The sequence below is a fragment of the Vulpes vulpes genome, chromosome 10 (assembly GCF_048418805.1).
Source record: "Vulpes vulpes isolate BD-2025 chromosome 10, VulVul3, whole genome shotgun sequence".
Classification (NCBI taxonomy): Eukaryota; Metazoa; Chordata; class Mammalia; order Carnivora; family Canidae; genus Vulpes; species Vulpes vulpes.
This window is the reverse complement of record NC_132789.1, coordinates 71,971,830-71,994,255: the sequence shown is the minus strand read 5'-3', so window position 1 is coordinate 71,994,255 and position 22,426 is coordinate 71,971,830. Positions and strand designations below refer to the sequence as shown.

Sequence of the window (22,426 nt, the reverse complement as noted above, 5' to 3'; positions counted from 1 at the left end):
CCTGCTCTAGTCCTCACAACCACCTCGTTCTATAGGCATGAGACAGAGGCTCAGAGAAGTGCAATAACATGCCAACGTCACACAGCCACAAGTGATAGAAGTGTGCCTGCAGAGCCACCCACTTGGCCACCCTGCTGCATGGCCTCCTATGAACCCTAACTACCCACTTAATAAGGTGTGAAAGGGCAAAGACATTCAGAGTTCCTCCTGGCTTCCTGGGGCCTCAACAGTGGCTGGGGAGGAGGGTGAGGCTGGGCCAGGTTAGGCATCCCAGGGACAGAGATTAAAGAAAGTCAGGCAGAGTCTCTAGGTTGAAAGATAGCAAAGACTTGAGGGTGAGGGGGGCGTGTGAGAGGCCTCTGATTTTCATCGATCACTAGCCTTGAGTACAAAACATGCATCTACAGGTTAAAATCCCAAGAGGCCCCCAATTTACAAATCTATTGCACACTCACCTCCAATCTGCTTGCTACCTATCTGTTTGTAATTTAGAATACACTTTTCTTCCCCTAGAAATAATGTTATAAACTGTGATTAGGTCTCCAGGTTAGCCCACAAAGCCTATTTATCCATAATGTAACTTCAATGCTACATATTTGCAATAAAGAGTAGCAAGGAAACAATGAGATTGCAGCCATTTGCATTATATAGCAGTTTTTCTTCTACTTTACTTATTTGTGTTTCTGCTCAGCTGGTAGTCTGGGAACAGTGCCCAGCTGGATCCACTCTTAAATTTATTACTATACTATTGTATTTATACAGTATTTCTGGTTTTTTAATGGGTAGGATTTAAATTATTAATTGTTTTCATGCCAACATAAAGAAGAGAGAGACCCACTTCTGAAAAGTAGTTGAAGTTCCCAGGCAGGTAAAATGCCCATGTGCTGGGCTGGGGGACCTTGGAATCTGACTCTATTAGGCCTTAATCTCTCTCTCTCTTTTTCTTGTTCAGTGAGAGTTTATTTGTCCATCTCAGTACCCAGGTAAATTCACACTCATAACTACAGGTAAAAACATGTAAAATAATATAAACTGAAGGCTACTTTTACCTATTTACTGAATTAAGTAGTGTAATAAATGCTATAGTAAGCCAAAAGCTTCAATCCCACAATTCAGTTTCAGTGAAGTTACAGTAGTAACTTTGTAAACATGAGTCTTAAAATTTAAGTGACAGATATTAAAGCACTGAAAAACTAGTATGAAAGTGAATTTTGGGGCAGCCCGGGTGGCTCAGAGGTTTAGCGCCGCCTTCAGGCCAGGGCATGATCCTGGAGACCTGGGATGGAGTCCTGCATCTAGCTCCCTGCATGGAGCCTGCTTCTCCCTCTGCCTATGTCTCTGCCTCTCTCTCTTTCTGTGTGTCTCTCATGAATAAATAAATAAAATCTTAAAAAAAAAAAAAAAAAGGAAAGTGAATTTTGGCACATAAGTGAGCTCTTCTGTCATTAGCATTTTGACAACCTGGGAAAAAGGAAGCCCTTTCTCACCTACTTTTCGAGGTACACTATCCAATGAGGTGGGCAACATGCTGGAATATTTAACAGTTTGCAATCTTTGAGTTAGCTTTTCCCTTTTGGGAAGCCCAGAGAGCAACCCAGAGCTTCTCACTGTGCAAAAATTGTCCAAAATCCTAACAGAATTTAGGATCCCTCCTAAATTCTTGTGACCTTTTCTTGTGACCAGCAGGGCCCAGTGTCCCGGCCTCAGGTCAGAGAGCCCCCAGGGCTCCGATGGGGCCAACTGGACCCCTTGCCAGCAGCTCCACCCTAGGGTGATCTCTTTCCAAAGGAAACTACTACACCTGCTGTCTCTGCTGGGTCCCTGGCATCCATTCCAAGGTCACAATCTACAACGCGGTGTCATGGCCCTTCCTCTGGAGACAGCCTCTGACCGACCCTGCCCTGCCACCTGGAGCGCCCAGAGGAATCAAGTGGACATTAAACCTCACACTCAGAACCCACATGCACCTGGAAGGTTCCAGAAAGGGCCAGTGCAGGGGAGGAGGTGGCATCCTCCCTGCCACCGACCTCAAAAAGCCCACTTACTCAACCTTGAAATAGAAACTCTGAACTCAGAAACATAACTTCTACTTCCTGCCACTCGAAATTCATCAGCATCCCCTAATCTAATTGTTCACCAAGAGCAGACAGTCCCCGAAGGAAACCGATAGCTAAATACCAGGTAATTGGCTTGAATGTGGGGTTGGTGTAACCTCTTCCAAAGATTCTAGACTGATACAGTATCAGAAAACTTTTAGCAAGGGAACAACCCAGCTTCTCTTTCAGGGAACAAGAGGCTGCGCCCACACTGGGGGAAGGTTTCACTACAAGAGCACCCCAAGGTCTTCTGCTGAGTGATTTCAGATGTCTGTATTTGTAGGAAAGGCACAGAGGACCTTCTCCTGGTGATCCCCAGTCCAGGAGATGAAGAAACCAAACTGGACCGAATAGAAGACAGGAGGCCATCAGTGGCCGACTACACCCTGAATTCAAGGCCTTCAGAGTCAGGAAAGGGCAATGCCAAAATACCAGATCCAAATAATGTGCTGGGGAAGAGGAAAACCTGGAGCTGAAAGGCAATTTACATGATAAAATTATGCTAATAACAGAGACCATTTAGAAGACTTAAAAAAAATGAAACCATCTAATACACCAGGCCACATTCTTTCACATGATTTGATTCATTTATTCTTCATAACAAAGCTATGCAGTAAGAATGATCATTGTCCCTACTTTACAGATGGGGGAAACTGAGTGCAGGAGGCACCATATCACTCTCCCAAGGTCACAGAGTTAGCAGGTGGAGGGCTACTCCTGCGGTCTCACTTATGTGCCTCTGTGGCCTTGCAAGAAAGCTGACGCTCACTGAGCCCTTCCCACAGGCCAGGTGCTGCTCCCAGGGCTTTGCAGAAATTAACTCATTGATTCTCACAACCACCTCAGGAAGCAGGTATTATTATTACTATTATTACTACTACTACTACTATTATTATTATTAATCAGGTCCATCACACGGATGAGGAAACTGGAGGTGCAGTGGTCAGGTGGCACAGTGTGAACCTCAGCAGTCTGGCACTGGCGTCCATGCTTTTGTGCCTGGTGCCAAATTCCTCAAAGCTTCCAAAGGCTTCCCAGGATAGCACATGGACCATATAGTAAAAGATAGGTTTTAGTCACTTCCCAGAAAACAACAGTGTTCTTTGGGTTGTTTGAAGTGTTAAGTTTAAGGTAGGGTTCTATTGCTAAGAGGTCTGGGAGACGCTGGCCAAATAAAATTAAATGAATTTCTCTGTTGCAGGATTTCTCAGAGCCTTGACTATGCCGGCATGCTTTGTAACTTTTCAAGACAGGAATGAATGATGCAATATCTTCCAACATTTTTTTTTAGAAGTTCTAGTCATGCATGCTGGGAAATACGGCCTGATCTTGGTCAATGAGTAATAATTCAAAGAGTGGATCAAATGACAAAACTTCAGGCCTTTCTCGGTTTTTTTCCTCAGCTCTCATATTCAGTTGATCAGGACCTATTAACTCTAAGCATCCCTCTATGCTATATCCTGCATTCCACCCTCGTCCATCACTTCTCACCTGGGCTCCTGCCACCTCCAGGGCCTTCAATCAGCCTCCAGATAGACATCTAGGTTATTCTCAGGTGCAGAGCCGATCATAGCACTTCCGACTTAAAAGCCTTCAATGGCACCCGTGCCTGTATCAAACTCCTCTACCTAGCTGTCTTTTACACCCAGGAACTTAGAGCACACATTTCCATGTTCATGTCTCTATCCTGGCACTATGATCTAGCTCCTGCCTTCTTCTCCAAACTCATCCCTAGGCAACTGTGGCTTGACAAGTCTATTTGACTGATGCATCCAAAGCAAACATGCCTGGCTCTTCCTAGCCTATGCTGCTCCCACAGCCCAGAGCGCTCTTGGGTCTGCAGTCTACTTAGTGAAAGTGAGTTCCTTGTTCAAGGCTAGGTCAATGTCTCTTCCTCCATGACATCTGCCCAACCTCCAGGCAAAGCAGCAGCTCCCTCCTTTGTGTCCCTGTGGCACCTTACACACATTCCAGGTATATACAGCACATAGCATCAGTTGCTGATTGCCTGTCCCTCCCACTAGACTGCAGGTCCTCGGAGGGAAAGACTCACCTCATTCACCTTGGTACCCCGAGAACCTAGTACCATATTTGGCATTCATGCCACAAATATTTACTGAGTGCCCACCGGACACCAAACACCACAGTAGGCACCATGGACTCATCGGTGTATAAGCCAATTAAAGTCCCCCTGTTAGTAAGCTTACATTCCAGTGACACACAGACAAAAACCAAATAAACCAACAACAATTTTAAATAATTTCAAATTAAAGTCGGTCTTCTGCAGAAACTAAAAAGGTAGCACAGAGGAGCTACTTTAGATTGGTCGGGAAAGATGGCACTTCAGCTCAGAAATCTAGGATGAAAGCCACCGAGCCACATTAAGGATAATGGGAGAAGGAGCAGCATGTGCCAGGACCCCAAGTTCACTTAAAGCTTGGAACTCCATTCTCTGCAAGGAAATGATGAAAGACCAGCCTGGCTCAGAAACGAAGAGGAGAATGGTTGTGCCAACGACAAGCTGGTGACCCTGGGCGAGTCATGCACCCTCCCTGCATCTCAGGCTGTCCATCTGCAGAAATGCGGATGTTAATAGTTTCTGCCTTGTGGAGTGGTTCGTAAAACGTACATCTAGTTAAGTAAGGTTTAGGGTAATGCCTCCGTAAATACTAGTCATTGTCGTTACACCTGTTATGTGGGCAAGTGAAACAGACTTTAGGCGAAAATTTGGATGACGTAAGCCATCACATGCAGAATGGTAGTGCTGAGACAGGGATCCGGGCGGTAAGGCTCATCAGATGGCCCATGGGCGCTGCTCACACTCGCCAGGTCAGCAGTCAGTGTACCCTTCCTCCCTGAGGAGGCAGGCACAGTTCAAGGCTTCTTGAAGGATTCTTTTTTTTTTTTTTTAATTTTTATTTATTTATGATAGTCACACACACAGAGAGAGAGAGAGGCAGAGACACAGGCAGAGGGAGAAGCAGGCTCCATGCACCGGGAGCCTGACGTGGGATTCGATCCCGAGTCTCCAGGATCGCACCCTGAGCCAAAGGCAGGCACCAAACCGCTGCGCCACCCAGGGTTCCCTTCTTGAAGGATTCGTAATCACAATGCACCTTCCTCCCAAGACTAAAGGGCTCTTTGGGGTCTTCCTACACCTTGAGCACCAGCTAGGGGCACTTTCCACAGTGTACGGATAGGATTTGCTTGGTGTATGCTTCCCACCCCAACCTGTGAGCTTCTCCAGGGCAGAGCCTCATTCAGCTCTTTCCCCCAACGGCCTAGTTCAGGGCCTGACCTACGGCCTGAATGCAACAAGTGCTAGCTGAATTGGATTAAGAATTCCATCTTAAAGTGACTAAAATTCTTGACTATGTCTCCATGATACCAGCCTAAGTTGTTTCATTGATTTTTGTTCAGTGGGCTGGCCTGTTAACTGGCATGGTGGAAAACCAGCCTTTGTCTCGAAACTTTGAGCTATTTAGCACACATAAAACACATCTGCGGACTGAAACACTCACACAAAAGGGATTTGTAGCCTTCACCCCGTGTGGTTCTTTTGTGGGTGACGAGCATACAAAAGCTGGTGTCTCTACTTCCAAATGCAAACCACAAGATGAAGAATTTAAGGGAGGTGTTCTTAAAATATGTAATATGGGAATAAACGTGGGAAAACGATGCCCCTTGAGTCCAGAAGATCTGGGCTCAGGGTTGCTCTTCCACACATTTCCTGCACAGTTAGGGGGCACGGCACATTCCCTCCCCTCTCTGGGCCTCATGTTCCCCATCAGGAAAGCAGGTGGCCCATCTTCTCGAGAGCAATACTGAGCGCCACACTTGGCATATCACAAGTGGCCCCCCTCTCTCTATAGCAGAACATAAGCTCCTAAGCTTTACAAAACATTACACAAGCAAAAACATGAAAGGCTGCCTGGAAGGCTTCCAGTGAAGATGGGAACCTTGCATTCGAAGGTGGAGAAGGTGCTGGGAACAGGACATATGCTAGGTCACAAAGACAAGGGAAAACATTTGAGGAATGTTTAAAAGCCAATCAATACCTACTTGTGAAAGTGCCTGCTGCCTGAGATGATAAGGTCATTTAAAAAAAAATCTATTCCATTAAAACATGTATTTACTAAAAGGGGCGTTCCTAATGGTACTTGTTCCAAGTCAGAGAACATCAATTAAAGAGACGGTACAGATAAGCAGTCTGGATGCTGAGCTCTGAGAACCTCAGCTGCCCTCTCTTCCAGACAAAATGGGCTTCTGAGTAAGATGAGCATTCTCCCCATGTTGACCTCTGTCAACCTTCGGGGTGCCAGGAGATGTGCCCCCCAGTGATGTCATCTCCTCTCCACTTTCTGCTTTGAAGTAAGTAGGAGGTGTTCACAGCTTATGGCAGTGGATAAAGATGAAGAAGAATCCAGAAGAGCTGGGTTCACCTGAGAGCCCCCTCCATTGCTCAAAGGCCCCCGAATCACTTTAGGATTCTCAGTAACCCAGATGCAGGGGCTGGGCCTCTGCCAGGGTAATTCAGTAATGCCCCGAGGCCCCAAGAACATATCCCTCTTTGCTCCCCACTGCTTCCACCCCACAGACAGTTGTCCTACTTGCTTCTACACAATTAGTCGGCACAATGGGGTCCTCACACAAGAAGGAGGGGCTGCCCCCAAATCCCATTATTACCATTATCGTTGTCATTAGAGCCGCCTAGACCATAAAGGAGTGTCACTGTACAGGCTGCCAGCACCAGGACACATCCCGGATTGGAAGGAAAGGAGGCCTCAATACAGAATTGGAATCATCTTCTGTGTCAAACTGTCTTCCTGGCCACTCAGCTCTGTGTGGGCATCACCCAGGGGGTGGGGTTGGGGGGGGGGGTGGGGAAGCATCTCTAAAGCCAAACATCCTCAGGTCTTGACTGAGACATACCCTCACTGTGAGGCCTTCGGAGACTGTCCGGTTCAAACTGCAACCCCTTGGGCCTCCAGCCAGCACTCCTTAACCCCCGTCCTCAGCTGTATTTTTCTTCAGAATGTTGATCGCCATCTGACATGCTATTTCCTTTTTTATGTTTACACTGTCCCTCTTGCCTCACAGAGTGAGTCAAACGATGTTCGCTCAACATTCATGTCCACCCAGAACCTCAGAAGGTGGTGACCTTATCTGGAAATGGGGTCTGTGCAGATGTAATGAAAGGATCTCAAGAGAAGATCCTCCTGGATTTAAGGTATCCAATGTCTGCAGCCTCGAAAAGAGAAAGGAGAGGGAGATTTGAATGCACCAAGAGGAAAGGCCCATGTAGTGAGAGAGGCAGGGCTTGTAGCTCTGCTGCCAGAAGCCATGAGTCACCAGGAGCCCCCAAAAGCTGGAATAGGGGAGGGAGCACTCTCCCCGAGGGCCTTCAGAGGGAACATGGCTCTGCCAACACCTTGATTTTGGATTTCTAGCCTCCAGAACTGTGAGGGAACAAATCTGTGTTAGTGTAAGCCACTGACTTAGTGGTCATCTGCTAGGGCAGCATCAGGAATCTAACACCACATCGGAAGGACCTCCACGGGGGCAAGGATTTCATACTGTGCTGCTCACCGCTGCAGAATCCCAGGGCTTAGGGCAGTGCCCACCACACACTAGGTTCTCAAGAGATACCAATTAAACGAAGGCATGGATGCTTCAGCTTCCAAGGTGGAAGGCTTTCTACAAGTCAGGTTGACTCCGAATCCCATCAGTCCTCCATGCAGGGTCCATTTAGACCAGGCTCTTCCCTCTAGGGAACAATGTCTCTTCCTTGTTTCTCTTCCCTTTCCCTACAGTGGGAGGCGAACACACTGGTTTGGGAGTTCGAGCTAGGTTCCACCTCTTGTACAACCTGCTGTCGGCAGAATCACGGGCCCCACAGATACCCACGTCTCAGTCCCTGGGACCTGCACATGTATCTCCTGGAACAGGTAAAAGGACTTTGCAGAGGTGTGATTCAGGCTCTCAAGATGGAGAGATCGTCTTGGATTATCTGGATGGACCCAAAATAATCACAGGGGGGATCAAGAGGAGGTGGGAGGGTCAAGTCAGAGAAGGGGATGTGACGATGCAAACAGAATTCAGAGCCAGAGAGATGTGAAGACACTACGTTGCTGACTTTGAAGAGGCAACAAGTGGCCATGAGCCAGGGCGGGTAGGCTGCCTCCAGAAGCCAGAAAATACCATGAAATGGGTTCTCCCTCCAGAAGAAACACTGTCCCTTAGACACCTCGAAGGTAACCTAGCAAAACCCACCACAGACTGCTGATCTCCAGAACTGTAAGATAATAAGCATATGCCGTTTTAATCACTACGGTTGTGGCAATTTGTGGAAAACAAATATACACCCTAAGGCTGTTTTCTCATCCCCAAAGTGGGTACTGTCTTAGTACTTCCTTCCCAGGGTAGCAGGAGGACTATAGGAAAAGGGCCTGGAATGCAGGACACAGTGTCCTGTGTGGGCACATCCCCCTCCGCCCATGCAGACTGTCTTCTGACTGGCCTGGGGCCCGGGCAGTCTTCCTGTAAGAGGAACCTGCAACTGTGTCCCGAAGGGTCACTGGGCACAGCCCAGCAGGCTCCTACTGGAAAGCCCTCAGGGGGGATTCTCTGCTGATACTGCCCACCTCTCAGGAGGGCTGACCAGGCTGCAGGAAGGCCGACCTCATGGATCACTATGTACCAAGGGTTGCATTGGCCAAGTTTTGGGGTGATAACAGTCTATGGCCCTTTGAGTTAAAAATGGCCAGAGAAACTTGAGGAGAGAATGTCTCTTGGAGGAGAGAGGGGAGGAGACCCCAACCCAGGACAGCAGCGTAAGGAACTGGATGTGGCCACAAGCAAATCATTTAACTCTTTGTTATTCTGGGGCGCTGGAGACAAATACGGTTTAGCAGTCAGATTTCAGTTTTTCTCTCCTGCATTCAAACCCCCTTCCATGACCCCCAGCCTTTCAGAAAGGCTGACAGAGGGACTGGTCAGAGCTCCGTTGTCAGGCCAAGTTGAGGACTGATCTACCAGCAGCTGCTAGCAGGGCTTCTTGAAGCTTTTCCATGTGTCTACATGGAAGAAATATGTAGAAGAATATGGGCCAAGTGTTAGGTTTATGCAAATAATCAAGGGGAACTACAGATACCTTTAGCTAACGCACCTGCTAATTAGTAAGCCTGATCCTGCATATCTCCTGTGTGAGGAGGGCCACGGCACAGTGGGACCACAAAGACCAGCTTGGCCTTTCCCACATGGCCCATTTTCTGAAGAGGACCCAGCCCTGGTTCCATTGCATGACTGGGACCGAGCAAGGGGAGTCTTGTGGTGGTGCCAGGAGAGACGGGGAGGCACATGAAATCTGGAGAAAGAGCAGCCAAGTAGATGACTCAGGCAAAGATGTGAAAGCAGCTCATCCATTATGAGGCACACCAAGAGACAGGGTACCCTGGAAGGGGTACAGCTGGGAAATCTGATACAGTTGGTGCTGGGGTTAATGCAGGTCAAGCTGGATGCTGCCATCAGGATGATTGTTTTAAAACACAAATACGATCATGTCCTCTGCTGAAAATCCTTTAATGGGTTTCCAGGACCCACTAATAAAGTCCAAACTCAGTGCCCTTCACGTCTTGGTCCCACCGAACCCCCATTCCCTTCCTTCCTTCCTTCTAGAGCCAGTAGCTCTAGGACTAATGGCCAACCTGCCACTCCTTCAAAAGACAGCTCCCTATGCTGGATCCTCTGAAATGCTTTCCATTCCCTGTTCCCTTGGTCAAAGTCTACTCAGGCTTCAAGGCCTAATTTTTTTTTATCTTTTTTTTTTTTTTAATTCCCATTCTAGCGAATTGACATACAGTCATTGGTTCAAGAGTCAAGTTCAAAAAAAAAAAAAAAAGTCGAGTTCAGTGGCTCATCATTTACAACATAATACCCAGTGCTCATCACAAGTGCCCTCCTTAACATCCATCACCCATCTGGCCCACACCTCCCACCTCACTCCAGCAACCCTATTCATTATCCTTAGGAGTCTCTCATGATTTGTTTCCCTTTCTCTTTCCTCCCCTCCCAAATGTTCATCCATTTTGTTTCTTAAATTTCACATATAAGTGAAATCCCATGGTACTCGTCTTTCTCTGATTGACTTATTTCACTTAGCAAAATACACTCTAGCTTGGTCCATATTGTTGCAAATGGCAAGATTTCATTCTTTTTGATAGCTGAGTAATATTCCATTACACACACACACACACACACACACACAAATACATATACACACACGCATCCCCACACACAATTTCTTTATCCATTCACTAGTCAAGGGACTTTTGGCCTCTCTCCATAGTTTGGCAATTGTCGATAATGCTGCTATAAACACCAGGGTGCATGTACTCCTTTGAATATGTATTTCTGTATCCTTTGGATAAATACCTACTAGTACCATTGCTGGATCATAGGGTAGCTCTAGTTTTAGATTTTGGGGGAACTTCCATGCTGTTTTCCAGAGTGGCTGCACCAGTTTGCATTCCACCAACAGCGCACCAGGGTTCCCCTTTCTCTGCATCCTCACCAACACCTGTTGTCTCCTGTGTTGTTAATTTTAGTCAAGGCCTAGTTTTAATGCCATCTCCTCTCTGAAGCCTTCCCTAACCTTGGTTACAACTAATGGCTCCCTCCTGTGGGCTTCCACCATCACAATAGCTAACATTACTTGAGTGCTCGCTAGGACTCAGGTACCATGCCCAGGGCTTTATGCACATTATCTGATTTAATCTTCTCAGCCACCCTAGAAGGTTTTATCAGCTCTACTTTATGGAAGAGGAGATTTGGCACAGTGAAGGTAAGGAACCTGCTGCTCCTCAAGAAGCCTGGATTCAATCCTGAGCAAGCCAACTCTAGAACCTGCACTCTTCGTCCTCTGCTGTCACCCCCTGCATTGCTGTGCATCCCTAACAAGCCACCCTCCTACATTTCTGTTCAGTGATGACACACCTGTCCATATGGTCACCCAAGCCAGATGCCTGCCTCCTTCCCCTACCATCTCAACACCAAGGTCACTGTGTTGCTGAGAAAAGGGCAGTGACTCACCCCGCTACACCCTCTGAGACTCAGCTCTGGCATCACTCCAAAGTCCTGCTCCCTCTGACTTAAGTACCCATCCTTGGGCTCCAATCTAAGGCCTTGTCCAATCCATCATGTGTTTGGGTATCACTTCTTTATTGTCTTTATGAGGACTTAGATCAGGGGGAAAGAATACATCTTCCAGGTAAACAGTGGCCACCTGGATATTTTATTTTTTATTTTATGGCCCTGAGTGTGTCAAACTCAAGGGGAAATCTAATTAATCACAAAGTCCTGTCAATTCCATCTCCCAAAATAGCTCTTGAGTCCATCTACTTCTTCCCATTGCTACTATCATCCCTGTAACCTATTCCCCATCTCCTGCTGGTTTACAACCACCTTCTAAGTGGCCCACAGCATCCAGCAGCTCCCCTCTAGTCTATCTTCACCAGAATGCTTATTCTAAAACACACACCTGATCTGGTCACTCTTCTGCTTGAAACTCTGCAGTAGCTCCCCAAAGTCCTTCCAACAAAATTGAAATTCTTTCATATGGCTTATAAGACCCTCCTCCACTGCTCCTCCTACCACACCACTTTCTCAACAGTGCTCGCCATCTACCCCCCAGCCCAAGGCTGTATGCTCTGTTCATACTGAGCATCAGGCCAGGTGCTCCCACAGCTCCTGGCTTTGGCACACCTGTCCCCCAAGCCAGTCCCCTGCCTCAGCTTTATCTGGCTGGTATCTGCTCACACCTCAGGTTTGGTGTGGACATTCCTCCCTGCCAACCTTCCTTTACTTTGAAGTTGGGTTAAATGTTTTTCATGTGTCTCCACTGCCTCTGTGCGAACCCCTACTATATACTCTACTCACTTATCAGTAGACTGGTAGCTCTTTTACTTGTTAAGGTAGACTGGATTGCTATGCCCAATTCTTCAATCTGTCCCGTGGTGTAATGACAAATCCATACCCTCTGCCCTGTTTCCATCGTCTCCCACTAGGGTAGACAGTATTTTCCTACCCCACTGATGTTGGGCTTGGCCATGTGGTGTGCTTGCCAGCAGAGAACCAGCAACCATGATGTGAACAGAGGCTTTGAATATGCTGCAGAGTTTAGTACGGCCCCTTGTGTCTCCACCGTCTGCCCTGACAACGGTATGCGCAGGATGAGAGATGTGTGAAGACGACCTAAATCAATCTCTCAATCTGTACCTGAGGCAAAGGGCATCCTACCCTCAACCCCACCCCATCCCACTGGAGCTCACCCATGAACAAGAAAAACAAATGTTTTTTTCTTTTAAGCCACTAAGAATTTGTCAATGCAGTATCACCAGAGCAGAAACCTCACTGATTTACACCTGTCTACATTCCTCACTGGATTGCAGACTCTCCGTAGGCAAGAAAGAACTATAACCCGAGCACCCAGCACAGGCTTCATCACAACGTGGCTGCTCAATAAATATTTGTCAATCGGATATATGGCTGAATGAATGCATGTTCATGTTGTTGACATGTCTGTCTCCCTAGCTGGCCTGGGAATTCCTCAAGGCCAAGAATGGCATCTGATTTCTCTCAATAACACCTCACCATCTGATTTCCCACATTGGGTTCTTGGTAGATATTCAATAAATATTTGTTGAAACGAAATCAAATGAATTTTGTGGGCTGGTGTGGGACGGAGTCCTTAATTTATGACATTGTTTCCATGGGAGAAGGCATTCTGAGTGCCAAACAAACTTGCAAATGAACTTTTGGAACCTCACCCATTCATTGGTTCAGGATTGCCAGTTTTGTGGAAATCCATAACTGAACACATGTGCTGTGCTTTGCAATATGGGAGAAACTGAGAAACTGCTTCCAAACCCAAGATACTCAGCCTGCAAAAATTTGCTTTCCACCCACACAGACAAATTCAGCACAGGTTGGATTTGAGGTTCCAACAATAAAATACTAGACTTTTCAGAGCTCATTGTTTATCTAATTGCTTTTTATCTGCTTATACTAGATGCCTATTCTTAACACCCGATCAAAAGGAAGTTAGGATAGTTTTCTTGCCCACCCCCCACTCCCAACAAATCCATTTTCTAGACACATATGCAAGAAAGCTCAACCTTCTCAAAAGAGAAAATAAATTATTTTTCTAAATAAATCTGTGACATTTAAAATAAACACAGTGGGATGCTCTACAGTTATAAGAAAACATCCCCTTTAGAATTCCTAATTTTGAATGGTACTGGGAACTCAATATGAGTCACAGATCTGAGGCTTAATTTTATTTTGTCTTAGGCCAGAATGAAGCCAGCTTAAAACTAAGTGATCTGATGTGGCTGGGAAGGGCCATCAGTCTAGAATGTTCTGTATTACTGGATGCACAAGTCTCAACCCGTCACTGGTAGAGTTTCTCAATCACTCGATCTACTTCATTCACTTAACATATATTTTCTGAGCACCTATTATGTGTCAGGCACTGTTCTAGACTATGGGGGTATAGTAGTGAACATGACAGACAAGGTCCCAATATTCACGGAACTTACATTTTAACAAAAGAGGCAGAGAAATAAAATCATTTCAGACAGCGATGGGGCCATGGTGAGAATAAAACAGCAAGGTGATTATAAGTGAGGCGAGGCCACTTCAGCTGGGTGATTAGGAAAAGAGCCAGCGATGGAAAGATCTGGGGAAGAATATTCTAGACTAAGGAAACAACAAGTGCAAAGTGCCCAAGGCGGGAACAAGTCTGGTATATTCCTAAGTCAGAAAGAAAGCCCAGTGTGGTGAAGTGGAGTGAACAGAGGAGAGAGAGGCATGAGAGGCACAAAAGGGTCAGGTGATGGACACAGGTCCTGCGGTCAGAGAGACCAGATTCTTTTTTTTTTTTTTTTTTTTTTTTATGATAGTCACAGAGAGAGAGAGAGAGAGAGAGAGAGGCAGAGGGAGAAGCAGGCTCCATGCACCGGGAGCCCGACGTGGGATTCGATCCCAGGTCTCCAGGATCGCGCCCTGGGCCAAAGGCAGGCGCTAAACCGCTGCGCCACCCAGGGATCCCCGAGAGACCAGATTCTAAGAGAGAAAGCCAATGCAGGTTTTAAACTGGGGAATGACATGACCTGGTTTAGATTTTAGAAAGCATCCTTCCTGTCGGAGAGTACTGAGACAGGGGGAGGGAGGGAGGAAGCATGAGTAGTAGTTGTGTAGAAGGCTGGAACTCCTAGCCGGTCACCAAGAAATGCCCTGGTGTCTTCCACCTCTTCTCTGATCATTCCTCTTAATTTCGTGTGCTCACGGAACCAGCCTCTCCCCTGGGACACAGTTTTGCTTCCTCTCCCTCATTGTGAGTGTCCTGCTTGTGTCTTGCTGCCTTTTCTGGATGCTTCTTTCCTCCCCCTTTCCAAGCCTGCTGCCCAACGCGCCCCAGCCTGGAAGCTCAGGCAGTCAGGCCATCTGCCCACACCACTCAGAGCCCAGCTTGTTGCAACCATCTACAGACCCCTCCCACCCCCACAAATTCCTTCCTCCTCTGGACTACTTTGCTCCTCACTCCAACACTGTTTCCACAGTTGGTCTTGGTGACTGCAATTTCCAAACAGATGACTGATCTCACACTCTGCTACCTCAGTTCCTTGACCCTCTCTACCAACAATCTTGTCTTCCATTCTACTTCAGGTACACGATCATACCCTAGACCTTGTCATCGCCAATAACACCACCCCCTCCACAACCTCCCTACAGCCCAGCTACTATCCTGTTCCAGTTCCCCAGCTCCAACAAGTCTTAAATCCAACCACAACCCCCTGTGCACAGATCCTGTCACCTGTTCCTATCCCTCACTCCCCTCCTTAGAGTTCGCTTCCATCTGAGAGCCCAGGGGCCACTACTTTAAGTACCAATATCCATGTCAATACCATTGTCCAGGGGCACCTGGGTGGCTCAGTCAGTTAAGTGTCTGACTCTTGATTTCGGCTCAGATCACTATCTCAGGGTCCTGGGATTGAGCCCCACGTCTAGTTCCCTGCTCAGCAGGGAGTCTGCTTGTCTCCCTCTCCTTCTGCTCATTCTGTCTCTCAGATAAATAAATCTTAAAAAAAAAAAAATGCCATCATCTATCCCTTGGATACACCTTCAGTTCCCAGGCCCCTCTCGCCTTCTTGACAGATTTCCTGCAAAGCCCTACCTTGCTAAATCTAGCTCTCCCCAAGTCTGTCACTACACCAGCAGCGCTGAACACAGCCTTCGAAGAGCAAAACCACACTGACTGCTCTCACTTCAAAAGCAAGACCACTGTCCTCAACTGGGCCTTCCTGCTGTTAAGCGATCATTCTATATTTCCCATCTCTGTTCTCTCTCCAACTCTGTTTCCTATCGTCTCTCTCCCTGTCCTCCCTTCAAACCTCTGGCACTTCCTCCCCCACGTCACTCTCACTGGTCCGCAGTCACTGAAAATGATGTAAGCAACACCAAATGACACTGCACACGCTTCCAGCGGCCCCCTGCACGGGGACCCATGTTCTGTACCTTCCCTCCCATGACCAAGGGTGACCTGCCCCCTCATGCCTGAGGCTTGCCTCCCTACACGTACGCTAGATCATATTTTCTTTCATCTTGAGACCCGACACTGCGCAACCACCCCTGCACTTTCTTGCACCATCAGTTTCTCCTTTACTGGAACTTCCCCAATAGCCCCAAAGCACAGTGTTCTTTCATGCATCTTAAAAACAACAAGACCCTCTGGATTTTACTTTCTCCTCCAGTGTCTGCTCCATTTTTCTGTTTCCCTCAGCAAAGCTCCTCTAAAGAGTTTGTCTCTGCTCTGCCCTCTCATTAGTTTCTCTTGCAGCTTTAGCACCACTTGCCACAAACAGCCCCCGTCATGGTCAATCATCACCTGCTAAGCCCAGTGGCTCAGTTCTCTTGCCCCACCTCTCAGCACCATCTGGCTCAGCGGACTGCTCCCTTTCTTCCCTTGGTGTCCTGGAGACCAACTTTTCAGTCTTTCCTCTTCCCTTTCTGGCTGTCCCATCCCCATTTTTGTTTCCTCATCATCCCCCCTCCATCCCTAACCACGGTACCACCTCGGTGCTCAGCTCCCCAACTACTTGTCCCCTACATAGCCTCTCTCATCTGGTCTTAGGGCTTCATGACGTCCCATCTAAACATGCCTGAGCCCCAAATTCATCTCACCAGCCGGGACACACTGCCTGTGAACTCTAGACCCATGTTTGCCAACACAGTAGCCACTAGCTCTGCGTGGCTAATTCATCCCCGGCCACTGCTGAATTCACCCCTGCTCGGGGCTCTGCAAATAGGGGAGCTCTGCAAATAGGGGAGCCTACCTAACGGAAAGGGGTGGGAAAGAGGACGCCTAGTGGGTGCCCTTCCCGATGAAATGCTGTCGATGATCAGTTAATTTCTTAAACTCTAGACTTGGGCAAGAGACAAGAAGAAAGCGTCCCTACCCAATTACGATTATTCATGAGAATCTTCCTGGCCCTGCTTCCTTTGTCTGCCTGTGATTCCGAGGGAAACAGCCCCACAAGGAAGCGCAGGGAAAGGCAAGGGCAAGTGTGCGTCTTGCTACATCTCAGCTTTCTGCTTCGCAAGTGAACTCCTAATTGATTCCAGCCCCACGTTCTTGGTCTGTCTCCTGAACCTCTTGCTTGTACCGGATTCTCGCCCTCTCCCTTCACTGCCCTGGGCTGCCTTGCCCAGGGGCTCCCCAGTTCTCTTCCCTGCCCTCTTTTCTTTCCCCCAACTGCCCCTCGTTCAGCCTTCAGCTTCTCTGCACCTGCTTTGCTCCTCCTCATCCCTTTTCACCTTTAAAAACTGAAAGCACCAAACTGACAGACACTGTTATGGGTTTTTTTTTTTCCCTCCTCCTGCCTGAGCTGCAGCTCAGGCGCTCTCCTCCTCGTTATGTAGTGTAGCGGAGCCGAGTACTGGGTTGCCATGGCAACAGCGGATCCAACCAGGCTGGTCCCAGCAACGCTCAAGGAAGCCTGTTCCGAGCCTGGATGGGTCTGAACATCATCACTCAAGACCAGGCTGGAGGCTGGACACCAGGCCCCGGCCTCGCCGCACATCAGGAGACAGCAGCGTCCAGAATAAGGCCCCCACGGAGCCCACCGGGTGCGTGACATTACGAGGATTCAGCCAAAAATTTTCAAACATCCCTATTCTTTTATTTCCTCTGAGGGGGAAAATCTTTTACCTCTCTCTCTCTCTCTGTGTGTCTCTCTCTCTGGAGTCTTGGAGAACTCAGTAGAAAGTAAAAGCAGAGCTCCGGCCTCTCCTTTAAGTGGCTGACCCACCTGGCTCCCACCCCTGGGGGGCTGGGCCATCCTGTGTGATGGGGCCCAAGGAGCTCCCCCCATTTGCACAACTGGGAACATCCTGAGAATTAATTAGCATCACCCCGTGATATTTCAGGCAAAGAGCTCATCAGCGCTCCCAGGTCATTGAAACGGATTGTCAAAGTAGGGCAACAAGTGTTCGGCCGCTTGACACTTTTTTTTTCTTCTCTCTCTCTCTCTCTCTCTCTCTCTCTCTCTCTCAAATGTGAGTTGGTGAGAAAGAATCAGGAAATACCTTTGTAGCGAATGGCACCAACCACAGTGAGGGTCTGCTACCTTCAAACACTCCGTACAGGATTGATGTTTACTGCAGTTTGCAACACGAATTCTCCTCACCTAAAAACAAAGACGGCAGTGGTTCAGACGGAATTATAAGCAACACCAGAAAAACTACAACACCTTATCTGATAAAGGGCCACACGGAGCATATTTATCAACTTGGACTGGGACGGGCTCTGTAATGACACTGGGCGGCAGTTCTCAGAGTTTTGGGGGTGAAGTCGCTTCTCAGCATCCCCTGGGGAAGCCTCTGAGAGTACAGATTCCCAGGTACCCTGCGGCCCCCCACAGCGGAGGCTCCTGCCTGGTAGGGCTGGGATCCAGCCCAGAAATGAGGAGAATCCCACAGCCCTGCCAGGGTAACTCCATCACTTCAGCTCCTGGCTAGCTTGCTCACATTCCCTGTAGAAGAAATGGGGAGTATTCAAATCATTGCCTGCCCCTTGAGCTGCCTCTTCCAGTTGCCAGGAAATAGCAACCCACAGAGCAGGTGCCTGTGCTGGGGAGACCCAGGTATCTGAGACAGCCAGTCGGGGCCTGGAAGCAGGGTGGCAGGAGGCAGAGAGGACCTCAGTGTCAAACGGCGCATTTTCTGCAGGCAAAAATCCCACAGCAGGTAGTAAGGAAACTTGCGGAACTCATTAAGCCAGGAAGTTGTACACGCTAGAAGGTATAAGTAACTTCTTTAAAAGGTTAGAGACACAGAGATTTCTAGAAAGGGTTGCTGAGAAAAATAGGCTATGCTGAGGAGCACTCTTCAATTCTAAGTTGACTTCATGGAAAATAAACCCACCCATTCCTCACAGTCCTCAATGTTGCTGAATGATGTGGGGGCACACCACCAGTCTGAGCCAGAATTCACCAGAATGTGGATATTTCCTCATAGCTCACACAACATCCTTTTAATTCTGGGAGGATTTTCATAAATATGTAATCTATCTAACCTTGTTTTCTTACCTGTGAAATGGTGACAGTGCTGTTGACTATTAATACTGTTTGGCACATACTAAGCGCTCAATAAATGTTAGCTATTGCTACTGTGTGAGGAACAGGCTCCACGGTCCAACAGACGTGTGAAACCTTACACAGAAAAGGCAAATAGGTTTCCTTAGGACAAGGCTTCTGAGAGCCTTTGAATATGCTAAGCATCACGATACTCCAGGAAGGGTTTAGTCAATAACATCTCCTCCTAGGGCCACTTTTGCTCAGAGCACTTAGTGGAATATGAGTCTCTAGAACATTCTATGAGAACCATTATATGGTGTACTTAAACACACAAACAACATAACTCCATGTAAAAGAGAATATAAATACTTACGCTGGACCTGCTTCTCTAACTTAATAACACATTATAGTGACTATCCCACAGCAATGCATAAATCTTCATACAGTTATTTTTAACGGCCACATATTCTATGGATGTACCAGGGCATATTAGTTTGGCTGTTACTATCTCTCCAAGAGTCTAGGAAAGAACCTTCCTTAGGTTTTGCCTCTCCGGGGATTATACTGGCTCAACCAGAAGCTTACTAATAGGATCCCCAGCACTAAACCTAAGTGAAGAATATAGGAATAACCTGCTTTGATGCCCAGTCAAAAATTCTCCCTAGGACTTCAGGCTTTGAATGACCAGAGGCTAAGCGCTCTTTACCTCCCAGAAAGTGAGGACCTGTCAGCTATCCATGGCTCTCACAGTGGTTCTCAGCTTGAGTTCTGAGGAAAGCAGTAATGAGAATTTATGAGCTATTTGCAATGTTTCAAAAAGCTGAGTGGAAAAACATGCTTGGATCAAGCAAGACTTCAAGAGTCTCCACTTTGGGCTGGAATTTTATCAGCTCTGTGTGATAGCACAGTCCATTCTCTGGCTGGCAGTTTTCAGATGCCCTTGATAAATAAAGCCTAGGAATGGGAATAGCTACTTAATCCATGCAGTTTGTGGAACAGACAAAAATCTTTCAAATGTGGAAAGCCCAGGGAAGAAATAGAATGAAAAGTGTTGAACAGTGAAACAAGTTGCTGGGGAAGATTCCGTATGGCAAAGAAGTGCTTTACCAACATAGATCAGGTCCACTGCCCATCCCACTGTGTTCATCTTGACAAAGCCAGCTGTTCAACGGGCAAAGGGCAATATGGCCTTCCTAGGAATTCTGGAGACTACAAAGTGCCTGCGTACCTACCTGGTGACTATAACAGCACATGTAGCTTGATATCATTGCTATTCCCCTTAGAACGAGAGACAAAAGAATGGAAAGTAGGAGTGGACCAAGGGCAGCTGGTCTTTTCTTTTCTTTATTCATGAGAGACAGAGAGAGGCAGAGACATAGAGAGAGAAGCAGGCTCCCTCTGGGGAGCCCGATGTGGGATCACACCCTGAGCCAAAAGCAGATGCTCAATCACTGAGCCACCCCAAAGACAGCTGTTATTCCATTATATAATTCTGTAAGTCTCAATTATCTCCTTTATACTTTGTATGTTCCAGTGGCCATGAGTCTAAATTACCAAGCCAGAAGTGGCTGCTATTTTCCCAAGTTTGGAATTTGATCTTGTTTTCATGGGCTTTAAGGTCAGGCCAGAATTGAAGTCCCAGCCTTGACAGGGCCTAACCTGTGTGTGTGTGTGTGTGTGTGTGTGTGTGTGTGTGTGTGTGTGTATACGCCCTTGAGTGAGTTATTTAACTCCCCCAAGTCTTTGGCTCTTCATATATAAAACAAGGGCAATTTTATCTCATTAAATTATTAACACACTTCATCACCATGGTTTTTATATGTGTGTGTGTGCACAGGCACAACTGTATGCATGTAGAGAGACCATATTTAGAATGGTAACTAGTATGTGGTCAATAGGGACTGAATAAAAATTAGTTTTTTTCCCTCTCTTGGTGAAAGCACTTTGTAAAAATGAAGAAAATGTAAAAAGATATTCTTTTTATTTCAGTAAGCAGAAGCAAGAAGAAAAACTAACACAGCCAGATAAATTAAGAGAGAGAGGGTGAGTGCCATATATTTCCTGGTTCATGAATGTGTATGAGATTGTGGCCTGATATTAACCCCAAATTCCAAAGCCAATACCATTGGGTATATTCATAAATGCATCTAACCGTTCAGTGCCCACACAATAAATGTGTAAATTCAGTTACCTTGCTGATTATGCACCCATTTGCAAGCACACCCTCCTCTGGAAAACTTGGCATTGGAAATATAGCCAATAATAAAATTGTCTAAATAGGTAATATTTCTTGCTTACTTACTGACAGTAAGGTATTTAATTCCGTGTCTGTGAGCCACTGCGGGTCTTCTCAAAGCCTGCAGCAGTGGGTAAACTCAATAGTTCAAAGTAAAAGCTTCACTACTAGATGATGACATTAATTAAGCACTTTTTATTCGTAAGTCAGAAGCAATAACTAGTATTTTTACCTACCTCTTTCCCAGCTGTTAGATAGATGTAGATATTCTTCTTGGGATGGGGAACCAGTTTGTAGAAAATAGGCGTTTCTTCTTTAATTTCATAGATAACCTCTGGACAATTTGAAGTCAAATTCTCACCAAGAATAACCTATTTTTTTTCAAAAAGAGAAATATGATTTCTATTAAATATGTCGAATAGCGGGGTGGTGAGACTTGTAGCTTAATTCTAAGACCACGTGCCCTTGTACTCACTACATATATTGGCTGAGTGCCATGTTCCCTAAGAGTCTCCTGACTCAGTCTTCCACGAGGCTGGTAAAAACGAGCACAGCCACACACACACACATCCCAAAGTCACCCTTCAGTGCGGGGTAAGTGTCCTCGCATGTGTAAACTCGAAGGCCACAATTCCCTACCACATCTAGCTTTACAAGAAGCTACAAGTGACAGCTTCATTAACACTGTGCCAAGTGATCTTAAAACTTAAAGGAAGTCAGCTTGACATAGATTTGCACAGATTACTCTGATTCTCCTATAATACTCTACATACTTAGGCATTTTAAAATAACCAGGACAACTTAACAGGCCCAAACAGGTAGGTATGTGTTTATATATAAAATATAAGTGTGGCTTTGAAATTGGACAAACCTGAGTTTCACTCACCTCAGTCAATAAATATCTACTGAACAGTCCTTAGGCATCTGGTATGTTCTAGATGTTTGGAAAATGGCATTGAACAAATGGGGTGGGGGGTGGGGGGTAAAATCCTACCCTCATAGAACTTGTGAATGTGTGTATGTGTGTTTGTATAGTGGAGTGGTAGCAGATGATACATAAATTATAAACTCTATGAGAAGGTGATGTAAGTCAAAATAAAGTGGGGTAAAGACAGAAGGATGCTCCGTGCTCAGGGCAAGTTGCATTGAGAGGTGGTATTTAGGTAGATACTTGCAGGAGACGATGACTTGGGTCATTTGGATGTCTGGGTGATACAGGTTCTTGGACAAGCAACCCACCGGTACTGAGGTGGCCAGTGTGATTTGAACAAAACAAGTGAGGCAGAGAGGCAACAGGGATATAACATAGGTTCTTGTCAGCCTATTGTAAAGACCTCACTCTTACTCCAAGGTGAGAGACATGGAGTCACTGCAGGGTTTGAGCAGAGTAGTGACCTGGTTAAAGGAGCAGGTTGGAAGCACAAGTATGGATATGTGTCAGGAGACCATTACCATAGCCC

The 22,426-nt window shown here is 46.8% G+C and overlaps 1 protein-coding gene across 2 annotated transcripts in view; it reads right to left on the bottom strand.

Moving 5' to 3' along the window:
• PLXNC1 (plexin C1) overlaps positions 1–22,426 on the bottom strand; it is a 137,930-nt gene that overhangs the window by 85,504 nt on the left and 30,000 nt on the right. For both annotated transcript variants that reach the window (XM_072724580.1, XM_025992362.2), the window contains exons 3-4: positions 21,203–21,337; positions 17,742–17,842 (exon numbers count right to left, since the gene is read on the bottom strand). In XM_072724580.1, coding sequence (XP_072580681.1) covers positions 17,742–17,842; positions 21,203–21,337 — 236 coding nt within the window. The remainder of the gene's footprint in view (positions 1–17,741; positions 17,843–21,202; positions 21,338–22,426) is intronic.